Source organism: Mustelus asterias, chromosome 1 (genome assembly GCF_964213995.1).
Source record: "Mustelus asterias chromosome 1, sMusAst1.hap1.1, whole genome shotgun sequence".
Classification (NCBI taxonomy): Eukaryota; Metazoa; Chordata; class Chondrichthyes; order Carcharhiniformes; family Triakidae; genus Mustelus; species Mustelus asterias.
Window position 1 is genome coordinate 48,847,815 of NC_135801.1, and position 21,412 is coordinate 48,869,226.

A 21,412-nucleotide genomic window follows, 5' to 3' on the forward strand; every position below is an offset into this window, starting at 1 on the left:
AAGCCTGAATTTTGTCCAGGCTTGCTGCATGCAGTCAGGGACTGCTTCAGTGTCTCAGGAGTTGTGAATGGTAGTGAACACTGCATAATCATCAATGATCATCCGTTCTTTTGACCTTCATTGGTGTATCAGCTGAAGATGGCTGGACCTAAGATATACACTGAGGAACTCCTGCAGCAATGTCCTGGGCTGAGCTGATTTACCTCCAAAAAATACCTTGCATAAAGGAAAATGGTTGCGAGTACAAGAATTTAGGAGTTTTCCCTTATTCCCACTGACTAATTTTGCCAGACTTCGCTGGTTCCACGCTCAATTAAATGCTTATTTGACGTTAGAGGAAATCATCCAGCACCAGTACAAAGAGTGACCACTCCCCCTAGGACAGACAGTGAATCCTATACCCAGGAGGCTGAGTGACACCTACCCCAGGACATTGAGTGACCCCACCCCCAGGTCACTGAATGCCCCTCCCCCAGGACTCTGTGTGACCCCTCGCCCCAGACACTGAGTGATCCCTCCCCCAGGACACAGAGTGATCCCTCCCCCAGGACAGAGAGTGACCCCCTCCAAGACACTGAGTGACCCCCTCCAGCCAGGACTCAGAGTGACATCTACCCCAAGACAGAGCGTGAACCCACCTTCCCAGGACATATGGTGCCCTGTTGCCAGGAAACTAAGTGACCCCTCCCGCCAGGACAGAGAGTGATCCCTATCTTCAGGATACTGAGTGACCCCTCCCCGAGGACACTGAGTGACCCCCTCCCCCAGGGCACTGTGGTCCCTGCCCCAGGACACTGAGTGACCCCTCCCCCAGGACACTGAGTGACCCCCACCCCAAGGGCACTGTGGTCGCTGCCCCTCTGTCTTTTCTTCTCCCAGAACCTCTGGTTCTGTCGCTATCGTCGGGGGACCGGAAATAGGGAAACGCATCATATTACTTCCGGCGGCAGGAGTGCCGGAGGCTTGAGGATGGTGAGTGAGGGACTGGAGACGGAGTAACCGGGTCAGGGGGCTTGTTCCAGTGCGGGTTCTCGTTAGGGTGGGTGGAGAGGGGGAAAGAGGGGCTGGGGCGCCTCATTTGGGTCGGGGGGGGGAGGGAGAGGTGCCTCATTTGGGTCGGGGGGGCGGGAGAGGTGCCTCATTTGGGTCGGGGGGGGGAGGGAGAGGTGCCTCATTTGGGTCGGGGGGGGGAGGGAGAGGTGCCTCATTTGGGTCGGGGGGAGCGGGAGAGGTGCCTCATTTGGGTCGGGAGGGGGGAGAGAGGCGCCTCATTTGGGTCGGGGGGGGAGAGAGGCGCCTCATTTGGGTCGGGGGGGCGGGGGGGGGGGAGAGAGGTGCCTCATTTGGGTCGGGGGGGGGGGGGGGGGAGAGAGAGGTGCCTCATTTGGGTGGGTGGGGGGGGGGGGGGGGGAGAGAGGTGCCTCATTTGGGTCGGGGGGGTGGGGGAGAGGCGCCTCATTTGGGTCGGGGGGGGAGAGAGGCGCCTCATTTGGGTCGGGGGGGAGAGAGGCGCCTCATTTGGGTCGGGGGGTGGGGGGAGAGGCGCCTCATTTGGGTCGGGGGGTGGGGGGAGAGGCGCCTCATTTGGGTCGGGGGGGGGGAGAGAGGCGCCTCATTTGGGTCGGGGGGTGGGGGGAGAGGCGCCTCATTTGGGTCGGGGGGGAGAGAGGCGCCTCATTTGGGTCGGGGGGGGAGAGAGGCGCCTCATTTGGGTCGGAGGAGGGCACCTCATTTGGGTCGGGGGGAAAGGGGATGCCTCATTTGGGTCGGGGGAAAGGGGGGCGCCTCATTGGGTCGGGGGGAAGGGGGGGCCACATTTGGGTCATAGAGTCATGGGGGTTTACAGCATGGAAACAGGCCCTTCGGCCCAACTTGTCCACGTTGCTCTTTTTTTTTGAAACCCTAAGCTAATCCCAATTGCCCGCATTTGGCCCATATCCCTCTATACCCCCATCGTACCCATGTAACTATCTAAATGCTTTTTAAAAGATAAAATTGTCCCCGCCTCTACTACTACCTCTGGCAGCTTGTTCCAGACACTCACCACCCTCTGTTAAAAAATTGCCCCTCTGGACACTTTTGTATCTCTCCCCTCTCACCTTAAACCTATGCCCTCTAGTTTTAGACTCCCCTACCTTTGGGAAAAGATATTGACTATCTAGCTGATCTATGCCCCTGATTATTTTATAGACCTCTATAAGGTCACCCCTCAGCCCCGTACGCTCCAGAGAAAAAAGTCCCAGTCTGTTCAGCCCCTCATAACTCAATCCATCAAGTCCCGGTCGCATCCGAGAAAATCTTTTCTGCACTCTTTCCAGTTTAATAATATCCTTTCTATAATAGGGTCCCAACTCCTGTATTCAATGTTCTGACCGATGAAACCAAGCATGCCAAATGCCTTCTTCACCACTCTGTCCACGTGTGACTCCACTTTCAAGGAGCTATGAACATGTACCCCTAGATCTCTTTGTTCTGTAACTCTCCTCAATGCCCTACCATTAACTGAGTATGTTTTAACCTGGTTCAATCTACCAAAATGCATCACCTCGCATTTGTCTAAATTAAACTCCATCTGCCATTTGTCAGCCCACTGGCCCAATTGATCAAGATCCCGTTGCAATTGGAGATAACTTTCTTCACTGTCCACTATGCCACCAATCTTGGTGTCATCTGCAACTTACTAACATATTCTCATCCAAATCATTAATATAAATGATAAATAACAGTGGGCCCAGCACTGATCCCTGAGGCACACCGCTGGTCACAGGCCTCCAGTTTGAAAAACAACCCTCTACAACCACCAATGGATACAAATTGGCTTCTGTCAAGAAGCCAATTTTGTATCCGTTTAGATACCTCACCCTGGCTCCCGTGAGATTTAACTTTATGCAACAACCTACCATGCGGTACCTTGTCAAAAGCCTTGCTAAAGTGCATATAGACAACATCAACTGCACTGCCCTCATCTACCTTCTTGGTTACCCCTTCAAAAAACTTAATTAAATTTGTGAGACATGATTTTCCACTCAAAGCCATGCTGACCATCCCTAATCAGTCCTTGCATCTCTAAATGCCTGTAGATCCTGTCTCTCAAAATACCTTGCAACAATTTACCCACCACAGATGTGAGGCTCACTGGCCTGTAGTTCCCAGGCTTTTCCCTGCAGCCCTTTTAAACAAAGGCACAACATTTGCCACTCTCCAATCTTCAGACATCTCACCCGTGCCTATCGATGATTCAAATGTCTCTGCTAGGGGACCCGCAATTTCCTCTGTAGCCTCCCACAATGTCCTGGGATATACGTCAGGTCCTGGGGATTTATCTACCTTAATGCGCTTTAAGACTTCCAGCACCTCCTCTGTAATATGTACACTCCTCAAGACATCATTATTAATTTCCCCAAGTTCCCTATCATCCATGCTTTTCTCAACAGTGAATACTGATAAGAAATATTCATTTAGGATCTCACCCATCTCTTGTGGACCCGCACATAGATGACCATGTTGATCCTTAAGAGGCCCTACTCTCTCCCTTGTTACCCTTTTGCCCTTTATGTATTTGTAGAAGCTCTTTGGATTCTCCTTTGCCTTATCTGCCAAAACAATTTCGTGTCCCCTTTTTGCCCTCCTGATTTCTCTCTCAGCTGTACTCCTACACCCCCTATACTCTTCAAGAGATTCACTTGATCCCAGCTGCCTATGCATGTGCCTCTTTCTTCTTCTTGACCAGGGCTTCGATATCCCGAGTCGTCCAGGGTTCCCAACTTCTGCCAGCCTTGCCCTTTACTCTAAGAGGAATGTGTTTACCCTGAACCCTGGTTAACACACTTTTGAAAGCATGCCACTTACCAGATGTCCCTTTGTCTTCCCACAGACTCCCCCAATTAACTTTTGAAAGTTCCTGCCTGATACCATCAAAATTGGCCTTGCCCCAGTTTAGAATTTTAACTTTTGGGACAGACCTATCATTCTCCATAGCTATAGAACCATAGAAAATTACAGCTCAGAAACAGGCCTTTTGGCCCTTCTTCTCTGTGCCGGACCATTTTTTGCCTAGTCCCACTGACCTGCACTTGGACCATATCCCTCCACGCCCCTCATCCATGAACCCGTCCAAGTTTTTCTTAAATGTTAAAAGCATTTACCACTTTATCCGGCAGCTCATTCCACACTCCCACCACTCTCTGCGTGAAGAAGCCCCCCCTAATATCCCCTTTAAACTTTTCTCCTTTCACCCTTAACCCATGCCCTCTGGTTTTTTTCTCCCCTAGCCTCAGTGGAAAAAGCCTGCTTGCATTCACTCTATCTATACCCATCAAAAGCTTATACACCTCTAACCCCTCATTCTTCTACGCTCCAGGGAATAAAGTCCCAACCTATTCAATCTCTCTCTGTAACTCAGCTTCTCAAGTCCCGGCAACATCCTTGTGAACCTTCTCTGCACTCTTTCAACCTTATTTACATCCTTCCTGTAACTAGGTGACCAAAACTGTACACAATACTCCAAATTCGGCCTCACCAATGCCTTATATAACCTTACCATAGCATTCCAACTTTTATACTCGATACTCCGATTCGTGAAGGCCAATGTACCAAAGGCACTCTTTCCGACCCTATCATAGAAACCATAGAAACCCTACAGTACAGAAAGAGGTCATTCGGCCCATCGAGTCTGCACTGACCACAATCCCACCCAGACCCTACTCCCATATCCCTGCATATTTTACCCACTAATCCCTCTAACCTACACATCTCAGGACACTAAGGGGCAATGTTTTTAGCATGGCCAATCAACCTAACCCACACATCTTTGGACTGTGGGAGGAAACTGGAGCACCCGGAGAAAACCCACGCAGACACAAGGAGAATGTGCAAACTCCACACAGACATGTGACCCAAGCCGGGAATCGAACCCAAGTCCCTGGAGCTGTGAAGCAGCAGTGCTAACCACTGTGCTACCGTGCCGTCCTATCCATCTGTGGCGTCACTTTTAGGGAATTCTGTACCTGTATTCCCAGATCCCTCTGTTCAACTGCACTCTTCAGAGTCCTACCATTTACCCTGTACGTTCTTCTTTGGTTTGTCCTTCCAAAGTGCAATATCTCACACTTGTCTGCGTTAAATTCCATTTGCCATTTTTCAGCCCATTTTTCTAGTTGGTCCAAATCCCTCTGCAAGCTTTGAAAACCTTCCTCACTGTCCACTACACCTCCAATCTTTGTATCATCAGCAAATTGTCTGATCCAATTTACCACATTATCATCCAGATCATTGATATAGATGACAAACAACAATGGACCCAACACTGATCCCTGCGGCACACCACTAGTCACAGGCCTCCACTCAGAGAAGCAATCCTCCACAACCACTCTCTGGCTTCTTCTAATGAGCCAGTGTCTAATCCAATTTACTACCTCCCCATGTATACCCAGCGACTGAACCTTCCTAACTAACCTCCCATGAGGGACCTTGTCAAAGGCCTTGCTGAAATCCAGGTAGACAACATCCACCACCTTCCCTTCATCCACTTTCCTGGTAACCTCCTCGAAAAACTCTAATAGATTGGTCAAACATGACCTACCACGCACAAAGCCATGTTGACTCTCCCTAATAAGTCCCTGTCTATCCAATAATTTGTAGATCCTATCCCTTATCACACCTTCCAATAACTTGCCCACTACCGACGTCAAACTTACTGGCCTATAATTTCCCGGATTTCTTTTGGAACCTTTTTTAAACAACGGAACAACATGAGCCACCCTCCAATCATCCGGCATCTCCCCCGTGAATACTGACATTTTAAATATGTCTGCCAGGGCCCCTGCAAGTTCAACACTAGCTTCCCTCAAGGTCTATCTTAAAACTAATAGAATTATGGTGACTGGTCCCAAAGTGATCCCTCACTAACACTTCTGTCATCTGCCCTTTCTTATTTCTCATTTCCTCATTTGGGTCGGGGGGGACGAAGGTGCCTCATTTGGGTCGGGGTGGGAGGGAGGGCGCCTCATTTAAGTCGGGGGGGGGGGGGGGGGGACGGAGGGCACCTCATTTGGGTCGGGGGGGGAGGGAGGGCGACTCATTTGGGTCGGGGGGAGGGCGCGTCATTTGGGTCGGGGAAGGAGAGGGGGCCGCATTAGGGTAGGGGGGGGAGGGGGCCTCATTAGGGTCTGGGTGGGGGGAGGGGACCTCATTAGGGTCCGGGGGAGAAGGGGGGTCCTCATTAGGGTCCGGGGGAGAAGGGGGGGCCTCATTAGGGTCCTGGGGGTGAGGGCCTCATTATAGAGTTATAGAGGTTTACAGCATGGAAACAGGCCCTTCTGCCCAACTTGTCCATGCCGCCCTTTTTTTAAAGCCCCTAAACTCATCTCAATTGCTTGCATTTGGCCCATATCCCTCTATACCCCCATCGTACCCATGTAACTATCTAAATGCTTTTTAAAAGATAAAGTTATCCCCGCCTCTACTACTACCTCTGACAGCTGGTTCCAGACACTCACCACCCTCTGTGTGAAAAAATTGCCTCTCTGGACACTTTTGTATCTCTCCCCTCTCTCCTTAAACCTATGCCCTTTAGTTTTAGACTCCCCTACCTTTGGGAAAAGATATTGACTATCTACCTTGTCTATGTCCCTCCTTATTTTATAGACCTCTATAAGATCACCCCTCAGCCTCCTACGCTCCAGAGAAAAACGTCCCAGTCTATTCAGCCTCTCCTTATAACTCAATCCATCAAGTTCCGGTAGCACCCCAGAAAATCTTTTCTGCACTCTTTCTAGTTTAATAATATCCTTTCTAAAATAGGGTGACCAGAATTGCACACAGTATTCCAAGTGTGGCCTTACCAATGTCTTGTACAACTTCAACAAGACGTCCCAACTCCTGTATTCAATGTTCTGACCGATGAAACCAAGCATGCCGAATGTCACCTTCACCACTCTGTCCACCTGTGACTCTACTTTCAAGGAGCTATGAGCATGTACCTCTAGAGCTCTTTGTTATGTAACTCTCCTCAACGCCCTACCATTAACTGAGTAAGTCCTGCCCTGGTTCAATCTACCAAAATGCATCACCTCGCATTTGTCTAAATTAAACTCCAGCTGCCATTCGTCAGCCCACTGGCCCAATTGATCAAGATCCCGCTGCAATTGGAGATAACCTTCCTCACTGTCCATCATGCCACCAATCTTGGTGTCATCTGCAAACTTACTAACCATGCCCCCTGTATTCTCATCCAAATCATTAATATAAATGACAAATAACAGTGGGCCCAGCACTGACCCCTGAGGCACACTGCTGGTCATAGGCCTCCAGTTTGAAAAACAACCCTCTACAACCACCCTCTGGCTTCTGTCAAGAAGCCAATTTTGTATCCATTTCGATACCTCACCCTGGCTCCCGTGAGATTTAACTTTATGCAACAACCTACCATGCGGTACCTTGTCAAAGGTCTTGCTAAAGTCCATGTAGACAACATCAACTGCACTGCCCTCATCTACCTTCTTGGTTATCCCTTCAAAAAGCTTAATTAAATTTGTGAGACATGATTTTCCACTCACAAAGCCATGCTGACTGTCCCTAATCAGTCCTTGCATCTCTAAATGCCTGTCGATCCTGTCTCTCAGAATACCTTGCAACAATTTACCCACCACAGATGTGAGGCTCACTGGCCTGTAGTTCCCATGCTTTTCCCTGCAGCCCTTTTTAAACAAAGGCACAACATTTGCCAATCTTCAGGCACCTCACCTGTGACTATTGATGATTCAAATATCTCGGCTAGGGGACCCGCAATTTCCCCCCTAGCCTCCCACAACGTCCTGGGATATACTTCATCAGGTCCTGGGGATTTATCTACCATAATGTGCTTTAAGACTTTCAGCACCACCACCTCTGTAATATGTACACTCCTCAAGACATCACTATTTATTTCCCCAAGTTCCCTAACATCCATGCTTTTCTCAACAGTAAATACTGATGAGAAATATTCATTTAGGATCTCGCCCATCTCTTGTGGATCTGCACATAGATTTCTTTGTTGATCCTTAAGAGGCCCTACTCTCTCCCTTGTTACTCTTTTGCCCTTTATGTATTTGTAGAAGCTCTTTGGATTCTCCTTTGACTTATCTGCCAAAACAATTTCGTGTCCCCTTTTTGCCCTCCTGATTTCTTTCTCAGCTGTACTCCTAAACCCCCTATACTCTTCAAGAGATTCACTTGATCCCAGCTGCCTATGCATGTCATGTGCCTCTTTCTTCTTCTTGACTATTAGGAATCTTAGAAATCTTAGAAACCCTACAGCACAGAGAGAGGCCATTCGGCCCATCGAGTCTACACCGACCACAATCCCACCCAGGCCCTATCCCCATATCCCTACATATTTACCCATTAATCCCTCTAACCTACGCATCCCAGGACACTAAGGGCAATTTTAGCATGGCCAATCAACCTAACCTGCACATCTTTGGACAGTGGGAGGAAACCGGAGCACCTGGAGGAAACCCACGCAGACGCGAAGAGAATGTGCAAACTCCACACAGACAGTGACCCAAGCCGGGAATTGAACCCAGGTCCCTGGAGCTGTGAAGCAGCAGTGCTAACCACTGTGCTACCGTGCCTCAATATCCCGAGTCATCCAGGGTTCCCTACTTCTGCCAGCCTTGCCCTCCACTCTAAGAGGAATGTGTTTACCCTGAACCCTGGTTAACACACTTTTGAAAGCATGCCACTTACCAGCTGTCCCTTTGCCTTCCCACAGACTCCCCCAATTAACTTTTGAAAGTTCCTGCCTGATACCATCAAAATTGGCCTTGCCCCAATTTGGAATATTAACTTTTGGGACAGTATCATTCTCCATAGCTATCTTAAAACTAATAGAATTATGATCACTGGTCCCAAAGTGATCCCTCACTAACACTTCTGTCACCTGCCCTTCCTTATGTCCCAAGAGGTGGTCAAGTTTTGCCCCTCTTTAGTCGGGCCATCCACATACTGAATGAGAAATTCCTCCTGAATACACTCAACAAATTTCTCTCCATCCAACCCTCTAATACTATGGCTGTCCCAGTCAATGTTGGGAAAATTAAAATCTCTGACTATTGCCACCCTATTTTTCTTAGAACCATAGAAAATTACAGCTCAGAAACAGGCCTTTTGGCCCTTCTTGTCTGTGCCGAACCATTTTTTGCCTATTCCCACTGACCTGCACTTGGACCATATCCCTCCACACCCCTCTCATCCAGGAACCCGTCCAAGTTTTTCTTAAATGTTAAAAGTGACCCCGCATTTACCACTTTATCCGGCAGCTCATTCCACACTCCCACCACTCTCTGCGTGAAGAAGCCCCCCCTAATATTCCCTTTAAACTTTTCTCCTTTCACCCTTAACCCATGCCCTCTGGTTTTTTTCTCCCCTAGCCTCAGTGGAAAAAGCCTGCTTGCATTCACTCTATCTATACCCATCAATATCTTATACACCTCTATCAAATCTCCCCTCAATCTTCTACGCTCCAGGGAATAAAGTCCCAACCTATTCAATCTCTCTCTGTAACTCAGCTTCTCAAGTCCCGGCAACATCCTTGTGAACCTTCTCTGCACTCTTTCAACCTTATTTACATCCTTCCTGTAACTAGGTGACCAAAACTGTACACAATACTCCAAATTCGGCCTCACCAATGCCTTATATAACCTTACCATAACACTCCAACTTTTATACTCGATACTCCGATTTATAAAGGCCAATGTACCAAAGGCACTCTTTACGACCCTATCCATTTGTGACGTCACTTTTAGGGAATTCTGTACCTGTATTCCCAGATCCCTCTGTTCAACTGCACTCTTCAGAGTCCTACCATTTGCCCTGTACGTTCTTCTTTGGTTTGTCCTTCCAAAGTGCAATATCTCACACTTGTCTGCGTTAAATTCCATTTGCCATTTTTCAGCCCATTTTTCTCGTTGGTCCATATCCCTCTGCAAGCTTTGAAAACCTTCCTCACTGTCCACTACACCTCCAATCTTTGTATCATCAGCAAACTTGCTGATCCAATTGACCACATTATCATCCAGATCATTGATATAGATGACAAACAACAATGGACCCAACACCGATCCCTGTGGCACACCACTAGTCACAGGCCTCCACTCAGAGAAGCAATCCTCCACAACCACTCTCTGGCTTCTTCCATTGAGCCAGTGTCTAATCCAATTTACTACCTCCCCATGTATACCTAGCGACTGAACCTTCCTGACTAACCTCCCATGAGGGACCTTGTCAAAGGCCTTGCTGAAATCCAGGTAGACAACATCCACCGCCTTCCCTTCATCCACTTTCCTGGTAACCTCGCAAAACTCTAATAGATTGGTCAAACATGACCTACCAACGTTCTTGGAGCTATCTGTAATCTCCTTACATATTTGCTCCTTAATTTCCCACTGACTATTTGGGGGCCTATAGTACAAACCTATCAAAGTGATTTCCCCCTTCTTATTTCTCAGTTCTACCCATATAGACTCAGTGGCCGAACCCTCGGATATATTCCCTCTCAGTATGGCCGCGATGTTTTCCCTAATCAAAAGTGCAACTCCCCCTCCTCCCTCACCTCCTGTTCTATCTTTCCTATAGCATCTGTCAGTCCTGTCCCTCCCTTAGCCATGTTTCAGTAATTGCTATAATATCCCAGTCCCACGTACCCATCAATGCCCTGAGTTCATCTGCCTTGCCCATCAGGCCTCTTGCTTTGAAATAAATGCAGTTTAATCTGGACTTCCCTTGCTCTCTGTCTTGCTTCTGTCTGGATTACTAGGATTACTGACACTGCCTTTACTAATTAATGTGCTCTCTTTAACTTCCGTGCTGTCCTCAAACTTCTCTTCTGTCTCCCTACTACTTTGGATCCCACCTCCCTGCCAAACTAGTTTAAACCCTCCGGAGTGGCCCCAGCAAATCACCCCGCCAGGATGTTAGTCCCCCTCCAGTTCAAATGTAACCCATCCCTCTTGAACAGATCAGCCCTTCCCCAGAAAAGATCCCAATGATCCAAAGATCGAAATCCATGCACCAGCTCTCAAGCCAGGCATTCATCTGCCTAATCCTCCTATTCCTACTCCTGCTAGCCCCATTAGGGTCCGGGGGAGGGCGCCGTTAGGGTCCGGGGGAGGGCGCCGTTAGGGTCCGGGGGAGGGCGCCGTTAGGGTCCGGGGGAGGGCGCCGCGCTGGGTCCGGGGGAGGGCGCCGCGCTGGGTCCGGGGGAGGGGGCCGCGCTGGGTCCGGGGGAGGGGGCCTCGCTTGGGTCGGGGGGGGTGGTTGGGCCTCGCTTGGGTCGGGGGGGGTTGGGGGGCCTCGCTTGGGTCGGGGGGGGTGGTTGGGCCTCGTTTGGGTTGGGGGGCTTCATTTGGATCGTGGGGTTGTGGGCCTCATTTGAGTCGGGAGGGGGCGAACAGCCTTATTTGTGTTGGGGAATTGGGAGAGGGGGCCTCATTTTGGGGGGGGGGGGCGGCTAGGCCTCATTTTGGCGGGGGGGGAGGGTTGATTCGGGGTGTGGGATGGGCCTCATTTGGAGGGGGGGGGCGTCTGGGCCTCATTTGGGTGGGGGGGGGGGTGGTGGTGGTAGGCCTCATTTGGTTCAGGGGGGCCATGTGGGTCTCATTTTGGCGTGGGGGGGTGTGGGCCTCATTTGGGTCAGGGGGATGTGGGCCTCATTTGTGTGGGGGTGTGTGGACCTCATTGTGCCGGTGGGGGGGGGGGGGGGGAGGATGGTGTGGACCTCCTTTAGGCAGGGGGGCGGTGTGGACCTCATTTGGGCAGGGTGTGGGGGGAGGTATATATTCGCAGGTCTTTCTGATTCTGCACCCCCTTTAGAATTGGACCCTTTATTTTACATTGTCTCTTTGCATTCTTCCAATCAAAATGAACCACTTCACACATTGCATTAGATTTAATCTGCCACTTCTTCCAGTCAGTCTGAGAAATATCTTGTTTAGCTCTGTTCTCTGTTTGTTATTACTCAACTGATTTTGTACACAGCGTTGGTTTGGACTCTATGGGCTAAATGACTGCCACCTGGGCAATAATGACTGTGACTCTGACATAAATCATGATAGATTGACATTTGATTTATAGACCTGATTCTGACTGGGGGTGGGTGGTGAGGCAAAAGTTATTCTAACAATTGAAGTTCCAGGTGTTTCTGAGTGACAAGAAGTTGTTTATAAAGACCAGAACATTACTAATATACTCTTGTGTCACATTCAACAGCAGGTTCGGAGTCCAGGCATCAGTAACCCAGGGCACAGGAATTTAATCTCTTCTGCCTCCTCCATATTAGAACTGAAGTATGCCACATTTATCTGACTCCCTCAGCCACACACAAGGCCTCCACCTCAATCTGCTCCTCTAGATTTCTCCTGGGAGCTACTCTTCTGCTCCTGGCACTACCAACAGCTCTGCTTGTGTTGGTAAATGGTGCCTTGTGACTATCTCATCCAACACAATCTAACCACTAACACCAGCCCACAGTCTGGTTGATGTGACAAATTCTTGTTCTCTCCTTTTAGTCAGTACTCAGATAATCCACATGATTAATTTTTAAATTTCTTCATGGATGTGAACGTCGATAGCAAGGCTGTCATTTATTGCCCATTTCTTGAACTGAGTGGCATGCCAGGCCATTTCAGAAGACAGTTAAGAGTCAACCACATTGCTGTGGGTCTGGAGTGGGCCAGACCAGATAAGGGTGGCAAATTTCCTCCCCCGAAGGACATTAGTGAACCAGATAGGTTTTCACGATAATTGATAGTTTCATGGTCGCCATTACTGAGATTAGTTTTCAATTCAAGATGTTTTAATTAATTAATAGAATTTCTTAATTGAATTTAATTTCCCCCAGCTGCTGTGGTAGGATTTGAAACTCTGTCCCTCGTGCACGAGCCTGACCCCCTGAATTTTGAGTCCATTATACCACTGTCTTGCATAAAATCATGGAAAATTAAAATATCTATCATTCAGATTGATCAAATCAACTCCTTGGGTGGACCATTTCTTCCTCAAATTTTAGTGAGGGCCTCATTTGTGATGGCCTTGTGCTGCAGCTAGTGGCTGCTGTCCCTCCTTCAGTCACTAAAGGCTTGATCACATTTAAAGGTACCTCATTAATTAGCCCTTACCCTGCACTGACTAATTAAAATGCTGACCACCAACCTGAATCTTGCAGGCTGACTAATTGGTACAAAGAGCTGAAAGAACTTGGGGCAGGAGTAGGCCATCTGAACCTTCGAGCCTGCTCCGCCATTCAATAAGATCATGGCTGATCTTTTCGTGGACTCAGCTCCACTTACCCGCCTGTTCACCATAACCTTAATTCCTTTACTGTTCAAAAAATTATCTATCCTTGCCTTAAAAACATTCAGTGAGGTATCCTCAACTGCTTCACTGGGCAGGGAATTCCACAGATTTACAACCCTTTGGATGAAGAAGTTCCTCCTCAACTCAGTCCTAAACCTGCTCCCCCTTATTTCGAGACTATGCCCCCTAGTTCTAGTTTCACCTGCCAGTGGAAACAACTTCCCTTCATAATCTTGTATGTTTCTATAAAATCTCCCCTCATTTTTCTGAATTCCAATGAGTATAGCCCCAGTCTACTCAGTCTCTCCTCATAAGCCAACCCTCTCAACTCCGGAATCAACCTAGTGAATCTCCTCTGCACCCTATCCAGTGCCAGCATATAATTTCTCAAGTAAGGAGACAGTACTCCAGGTGTAGCCTCACCAGCACCTTATACAGCTGCAACATAACCTCGCTGTTTTTAAACTCTATCCCTTTAGCAATGAAGGACAAAATTCCATGTGCCTTCTTAATTACCTGCTGCACCTGCAAACCAATTTTTTGTGATTCCTGCACAAAGACAGCTAGGTCCCTCTGCACAGCAGCATGCTGCAATTTTTACTATTTAAATAATAGTCCATTTTGCTGTTATTCCTACCAAAATGGATGGCCTCACATTTACCAACATTGTACTCCATCTGCCAGATGCTTGCCCACTCACTTAGACTCTCTGTGTCCCTTTGCAGACTTTCAGTATCCTCTGCATGTCTTGCTCTGCCACTCATCTTAGTGTCATCTGTGAATTTTGACATACTACACTTCGTCCCCAACTCCAAATCATCTATATAAATTGTAAACAATTGCGGTCCCAACACTGATCCCTGAGACACACCACTAGTCACTGATCGCGTTTACTCCCACTCTTTGCTTTCTGTTAGTTAACCAATCCTCTATCTGATACTGCTAATACACTAACACCGTGCACCTTTATCTTATGCAGCAGCCTTTGCTGCAGCACCTTGTCAAATATGCCTTCTGGAAATCCAGCTGTACCACATCCACAGGTTCCCCATTGTCCACTGCGCATAATGTTCTCAAGGAATTCCATCAAATTAGTCAAACATGACCTGCCCTTCATGAACCCATGTTGTGTCTTCCCAGTGGGACAACTGATATCCAGATCGCTATTTCTTCCTTGATAGATTAAAGCATTTTCCCGACTACAGAATTTAAGCTACCCACCTTTTGTCTACCTTTTTTAAACAATGGTGTCATGTAAATGTAAATGTCAAGGGGCGGCACGGTAGCACAGTGGTTAGCACTGCTGCTTCACAGCTCCAGGGTCCCGGGTTCGATTCCCGGCTCGGGTCACTGTCTGTGTGGAGTTTGCACATTCTCCTCGTGTCTGCGTGGGTTTCCTCCGGGTGCTCTGGTTTCCTCCCACAGTCCAAAGATGTGCGGGTTAGGTTGATTGGCCAGGTTAAAAATTGTCCCTTAGTGTCCTGAGATGTGTAGGTTAGAGGGATTAGTGGGTAAAATGTGTGGGGGTAGGGCCTGGGTGGGATTGTGGCCGGTGCAGACTCGATGGGCCGAATGGCCTCCTTCTGCACTGTAGGGTTTCTATGATTTCTATGATTTACTGTTTTTCAATCTGTGGGAACCACCCCAGAGTCCAGCGAATTTCCCCCGCCATGTGTCCTGGGATGCATTCCAGGACTGGGAGACTTGTCTACCTTTAGCCCTATTAGCTTGCCCAAAACTACCTCTTTAGTGATAATAGTTTCTAGGTCCTCACCTGCCATAGCCACCTTGTCATCAATTTTTGTCATGTTATTTGTGTCTTCCACTGTGAAGACTGACACAAAATACCTGTTCAATGCCTCAGCCATTTTCTCATTTCCAGTTATTACATCCCCCTTCTCATCCTCCAAAGGACCAATGTTTGCTTTAGCTACTCTTTTTCATTTTATGTATTTGTAGAAACGTTTGCTATTTGTTTTTATACTCTGAGCTAGTTTACTCTCATAATCCATCTTACTTTTCTTTATAGCTTTTTTCATGGCTTTCCGTTGACCTTTAAAGATTTCCCAGTCCTCTAGTTTCCCACTAATCTTTGCCACTTTGTATGCATTGTCTTTTAATTTGATACCCTCCTTCATTTCCTTCGATATCCATGACTGATTATCTCTTTTTCTACAGCCCTTCCTTAACACTGGTATATACGTTTGCTGAGCACTATGAAAAATTCCATATGGTAGATCTGTTGCTGAAGAAAAAGAGCTGCATGTACTTTCAGTAGTCAATTATTGCATTAGCTAAAAGGTCAATTAATTATAATTTAATTAGTGCTTTGTTAAACTATTTAGTGACAGGACCAATAGCCTGTTTGTATTTGGTCCTTGGCTAATCTTGGCGTTTTGTTGCCTCCAACGAAACAATGAGGAAAACATCTTTTATTTTTGGAAAAGGAACATAATTTGTTACAGAATGCAAAATAAAACTATAGTGTACACAAACTAGTCCCTGCCAATCTTTTTGGAAAAATGAATTAAATTATGTCAAGTAAACTGATGGACAAAATAAAAGGGGCGGGTGGGGGGGACTGCCTGAAACAAAAAACAAAGTGGAAAGGAAACTTAAAAAATTAAAACAAAATGTGATTAAATGGATCAATAATACACGTGATGTGGAGATGCCGGCGTTGGACTGGGGTAAACACAGTAAGAAGTTTAACAACACCAGGTTAAAGTCCAACAGGTTTATTTGGTAGCAAAAGCCACACAAGCTTTCGAAGCTCTAAGCCCCTTCTTCAGGTGAGTGGGAATTCTGTTCACAAACAGAGTTTATAAAGACACAGACTCAATGTCTGAGTTTCACTGGCTGTCTTGTCTGGAGACAATACACATCTTTTTAGCCTGTCTTGATGCTCTCTCCACTCCCATTGTTTTGTTTCTTAAAGACTTGATTAGTTGTAAGTATTCGCATTCCAACCATTATTCATGTAAATTGAGTCTGTGTCTTTATAAACTCTGTTTGTGAACAGAATTCCCACTCACCTGAAGAAGGGGCTTAGAGCTTCGAAAGCTTGTGTGGCTTTTGCTACCAAATAAACCTGTTGGACTTTAACCTGGTGTTGTTAAACTTCTTACTGTCAATAATACACCCCAGACCTTGCGGAGCCTCAGAGCACCTGTGGAGACTGCAATATAGTCGTGGTAGAGGGGCAGACAGTCAGGTCGGACGACAGGTAGAATGAATCTTTTTCAGCCAATTAATTGTGTTTTACATTGGGTGGTATTTGTTCTTACATTGTTCATCATGGTGAATAGTACTAGCCAGCATGCATAGTATTAACACATTGTTCACACTGCTTCAATAAGAACTCAATTTTGACTGATGTATTGTAAAGCAATAGTACAAAATCAAGTTTTTTTTCTTAACGTCTAATCTGGTTATAAGCCACTTAGTAGACTATTCATCTCATAAATCGTGTTTAATTTCGAGTTCTCAAATTTCCTGAGTGAGATTAAATATTAAACCTTTTTAAAATTCCTTTTCATTTTTAATAGCCGAAAGCACCAAAGATTAAGAAAGGTCCGGAGCACAAGGTTATCCATCCATATAGCAGAAAGGCTTCCCAAATGGTGCGGGAAACACATAAGCAAGAAAAGAAGGATAAGTATGTGATTGTATGCTATTGAAGTCACAAAGACATTGCTGCGTGAAATGCCAGTGACCATTTTTTTCATTCAGAACTCTTGGTTTTTCCCATTATGTGGGACTGTTCGACAGTCAGGCTTGTTTTCCTGGTGAGAGTTGGGTGCCAATTTGGATTTACCAAAGCTGTTGTTGAGCTGGGAATGTTGGATTTTTTTTGTATGAAATATTAAACCAATTACTGATAGAAATATCTTGTGTTTAGTTGCATCAGATGAATATTACACCAGGTAAAAGATCAATTCTTTTGAAAAACTCAGTTAATGACGGGACCAATAATTTATTTACATTCAGTCTTGCCTAATCTTTGTGCTATTTCTATTCCTTATAAATAAACTATGAGAGAAATTATCTATTTTTGTGACTAAATCTTCACGCAGTTAGTAACATTCTCATCATTTGTCAGAAGATTGTGGTTTCTAGCTCTACCATGGATATTCAGTGAATAATGTACGGTTAAATTCAGGGCACTACTGAGGAAGCGCTGGATTTTCAGAGATGCCATCTTTTTCTCTGCTGTCCAGGTAGAAGTAAAATATCAGATCATTACTAATTTGCTATAATTGGGCTGTGCAGTATGCAAATTCTTTGCCACGTTATCTCACGTAACGGGCATCACTTTGTTTTATTCTTTCATGGGATGTGAGCATTGCTGTCAAGGCCAGAATTTGTTGCCCATTCTTAAGGTGGTAATGAGCCATCTTATTAAGCTTCTGCAGTCCATCAGCATAAGGGTACATCCACAGTGTGGTGAGGAAGGGAGTTCCAAGTGGTAACAGTGATGAAACAATGATATAATTCCAAGCTTGGCGGGTACTTGTAGGTTGTTGGTTTCTGCTATCCTTGTCCTTCTACATTGTAGAGGTCACGGGTTTGGAAGGTGTTATCAAAGCAAGTTGCTGCAGTGCATTTTGTATATGGTGCAAACTGTACATCATAGATTTCTAAAAAGCATTTTCTAAGGTGTCACGCCAAGATAAGAGCCCATGGTATTGCAGCAGTATGTTAGCATAGATAGGGGATTGAGTAACTAATTTAAAAAAATTTGATTAAGAGGGGCATTTTCAGGCAACCTGTGGAGTCTCACAGGGATCAGTGCTGGACCCACAATTATTTACAATACAAATGACTTGGACAAGTGAAGTGAATATACTATTGCCAAGTTTGCAGATGACACAAAATAGGTGGAAAGGCAAGGGCCAATTTTTATACATTAGGTCAGTTTTAAAAACTGCTATATTTTTGTATAATGCACAACTGCTATTCACTCATTTTTTGCCTGCAGTCAGAATCCCTTGTAGCATCTTGCTCAAACACCAGACTCTGTAATACTGTGTCATTGAGGCAGTGTGCCCAGCTGTGCATCTGCAATTTCCTCTGCATGGTGAAATCCTGATTTCAATTATGTGATTTTGTATGTTGTTGTTCTTGTTCCTGAGGGAAATGAGGGATGGTAGAAATGGAATCCAAGTGAAACTATCATTCCACTAGAACTTTTTCTGTTCATGCTGGGATATATTACTTCCTGACAGCGTCCCTTAATATAAATTCTCATCTGCTCCCCATTCTGAGCAGTGTGTGAATAGAGGGCTAGATGGAAGTGGAACAGCCTCCAGGCCAAATTATATATACTGCCGCTATGCACAACACTGTCATAGAATCATAACATAAGCATTGGTTAATTGGCATAACTTATTTTCCTCTCTTTCCAATCTGGACGGTAGTACTCGTGCTGTGATACAGCTCTGTGAGCACCTGCTGATCTTTTGCACCTCACCAATCTGTTTTTTCTACAAGGCTCAATCTGGACACACAGCTTTACCAGATTATTGGACGCTGTAGTTCAGCCTGATGTTACCACCCACTGTTCACTCATGGAGGTTTTAGATAACAATATGGGTTGGATGGGAACTCTGGATGAATTTTTTTTCTTCCCAGTCCCACATGCTGTTGTTGGAAACCTATAATGCATGAAATTAGCCAAATTAACATAGAATGGGTTTCCTCCGGGTGCTCCGGTTTCCTCCCACAATCCAAAGATGTGTGGGTTAGGTTGATTGGCCATGCTAAAATTGCCCCTTAGTGTCCTGAGATGCGTAGGTTAGAGGGATTAGCGGGTAAAATATGTAGGGATAAGAGGGTAGGGCCTGGGTGGGATTGTTGTCGGTGCAGACTCAATGGGCCAAATGGCCTCTTTCTGTACTGTAGGGTTTCTATGATTCTATGAAACCTAGGATCATTCCAATCTTTTCAACTCAATTCCACAGTAGACAATGTGCCTACTAATTGTGTATCAGCAGGGCAGCTGCAATTCTTTCTGAATAGCCAAGAAGCAAATAGTGTTAGGGAACTTTTTTCAAATAGTTGAGGTGTTTTAGTTTAAATGGCAAAATTTTGGATTATTGAAAATACAGCATGCTTAACTAATTGTAAATGTTGCTTGATATAGCTGGTAGCTATGGTTTTTTTATTGTTTGACAAAGTTAGTGTTCACAAGTTTGATCAATTTGACTGTGTACTGCGTTCCTATGACGACCTCCAAGCTTTTCACATTGTGCATGTGAAATGGGGGATAGTGCATCCCAGATGCAGCAGTAGCATTTTTACTATGCCCATGTACGCCAGCTAACTTGGCTCCAGGGGATTTGACAAAAGAATTGTAATACTTCAGTTATGTTGCTACAAAATGACTTCAGAAACAACATCATTTTTTAATGTAATGTGTAACATCTTGTTTGTGTTCATCTTCTAACCAGGATAAAAAGTGAAAAGGCTATCCGTCTAAACATATTTGGTGAGTTATAAAATTGTAGGGTCTACTTGGGGTCAAAAGTCAGAGATAATTGTAATATCTGAAGTTGAGGGACCTTTGGGACTTCGTCTTCATTGTTGCAGTAAATGCTTTGTGGCTCGAGATCTGTCTGCTCATGTTGGCAGAAACCAGATTTTTGCAGCACAATACTTAGTAGACCTGTGCGTTATTATTTGTGGTGTTGATGCTTAGATATCCCACATATTTAGTGCAAAATTTTTCAAATTCTGTTCTCTACATTCTGAAGCATGCCATTGTGCAGTGCCGTGCAGTGCTGAATTCAACAACTAATTATTCTCAATGAGCACATTAACTTACGCAGATGTCCATATGTTTTTCAGAATTAATTGTACCATTTTTCAAAGGTACAGTGCTAAATTAAATCTTTCAGAAAGAAGTTGGGTGATTACCCAGTTAGGAGTATGATTGTGGTAATAAGGCTATAATTAAGCAGACATAATTAAATAGCTTAAGAAGAATTGAGATGCATGTTATTGAGGTCATAGAGTTATTATCCAGAGGAAGTTCACATCTTTTGGCAAGGTTTCTCCAATAACAGAAATTAGAATTAATTCTTGGAACTGTGTATTTTGTGACTAAGAAAATGTTGAGACTGTTGAGACTGACCAAAGTATATGGTCCTCTTTTCCTCAGCTTCCTCCCTTGTAATTTTTTAATATGCCAAGAAGCAGCCATAGTGACCATGCCAATTAATGTTTTTTTTACAAGTCAAACACAAATTTCCCTTTTGAATTCTTCTTTGCCTTCTCAGTCAGTGCACTGGAATTATCATAGATGTCTCATTATTTTTCTTTATTCATTCATGGGATGTGAGTGTCGTAGGCTGAGCCAGCATTTATTGCCCATGCCTGAGGCAGTTGCTTTAGGTCTGGAAATACAAGTAGGTTAGACCAGGTAAGGATAACAGATTACCTTCCCTCAAGGACATTAGTGAACCAGTTGTTTTTTATGATAATCAACAATGGTTTCATGATCACCATTAGACATTTAATTCCATATCTTTATGGAATTCAATTTCACCATCTGCCATGGTGAGATTTGAGCCAGGTCACCAGAGCATTACACTGGTCTTCTGGATTATTTGTCCAGTGATAATACCACTATGCCACTGCCTCCCTTGTGGATAGGTTCTTGCACAGTTTGAGAGCTGCCAATACTGCCTCGCTTTCAAAACCTACAATACTTAATTTTTTACCACTGTTAACAATTAATGCTAGTTCCTGCTGAAACATTTGTAGGTGATGGGGTGAGTTGGGGAGTGGTGGAGTGAAATGCTAGCACATTGTTCAATATACATTGCCCTTTTTTTTTGTCAATTTGATGGAGATGGGGAATTATATTCAAATGAGTGCACACAAGTTTTGACGTCATTTTGCAAGTTAATCTGCTTCTAAAACATTTTTTGGTACAGGTGAAAAACTGCTGTGGTTTCAAAACCATCTAGAGCCCAACAAGACTGAGTACAGTAAGCAGGAAGCTTGTGAGTTAATAGAAAGGTAAGAGGGAATTTTGGAAATGTTCCATAATATTTCCATTGCTGGAAAAGTAACT

The 21,412-nt window shown here is 45.5% G+C and overlaps 1 protein-coding gene across 2 annotated transcripts in view; it reads left to right on the top strand.

Annotated features, from left to right (window-relative positions):
- The first annotated feature begins 378 nt into the window (after positions 1-378).
- tma16 (translation machinery associated 16 homolog) overlaps positions 379-21,412 on the top strand; it is a 34,207-nt gene continuing 13,173 nt past the window's right edge. The window contains exons 1-4 of one of the 2 annotated variants that reach the window (XM_078212080.1): positions 379-972; positions 16,881-16,990; positions 19,785-19,822; positions 21,273-21,357. In XM_078212080.1, coding sequence (XP_078068206.1) covers positions 970-972; positions 16,881-16,990; positions 19,785-19,822; positions 21,273-21,357 — 236 coding nt within the window. In that variant the 5' untranslated portion in view covers positions 379-969. Of the gene's footprint in view, positions 973-16,354; positions 16,559-16,880; positions 16,991-19,784; positions 19,823-21,272; positions 21,358-21,412 lie in introns of those variants that run through there. The other variant, XM_078212088.1, reaches the window with a different exon arrangement.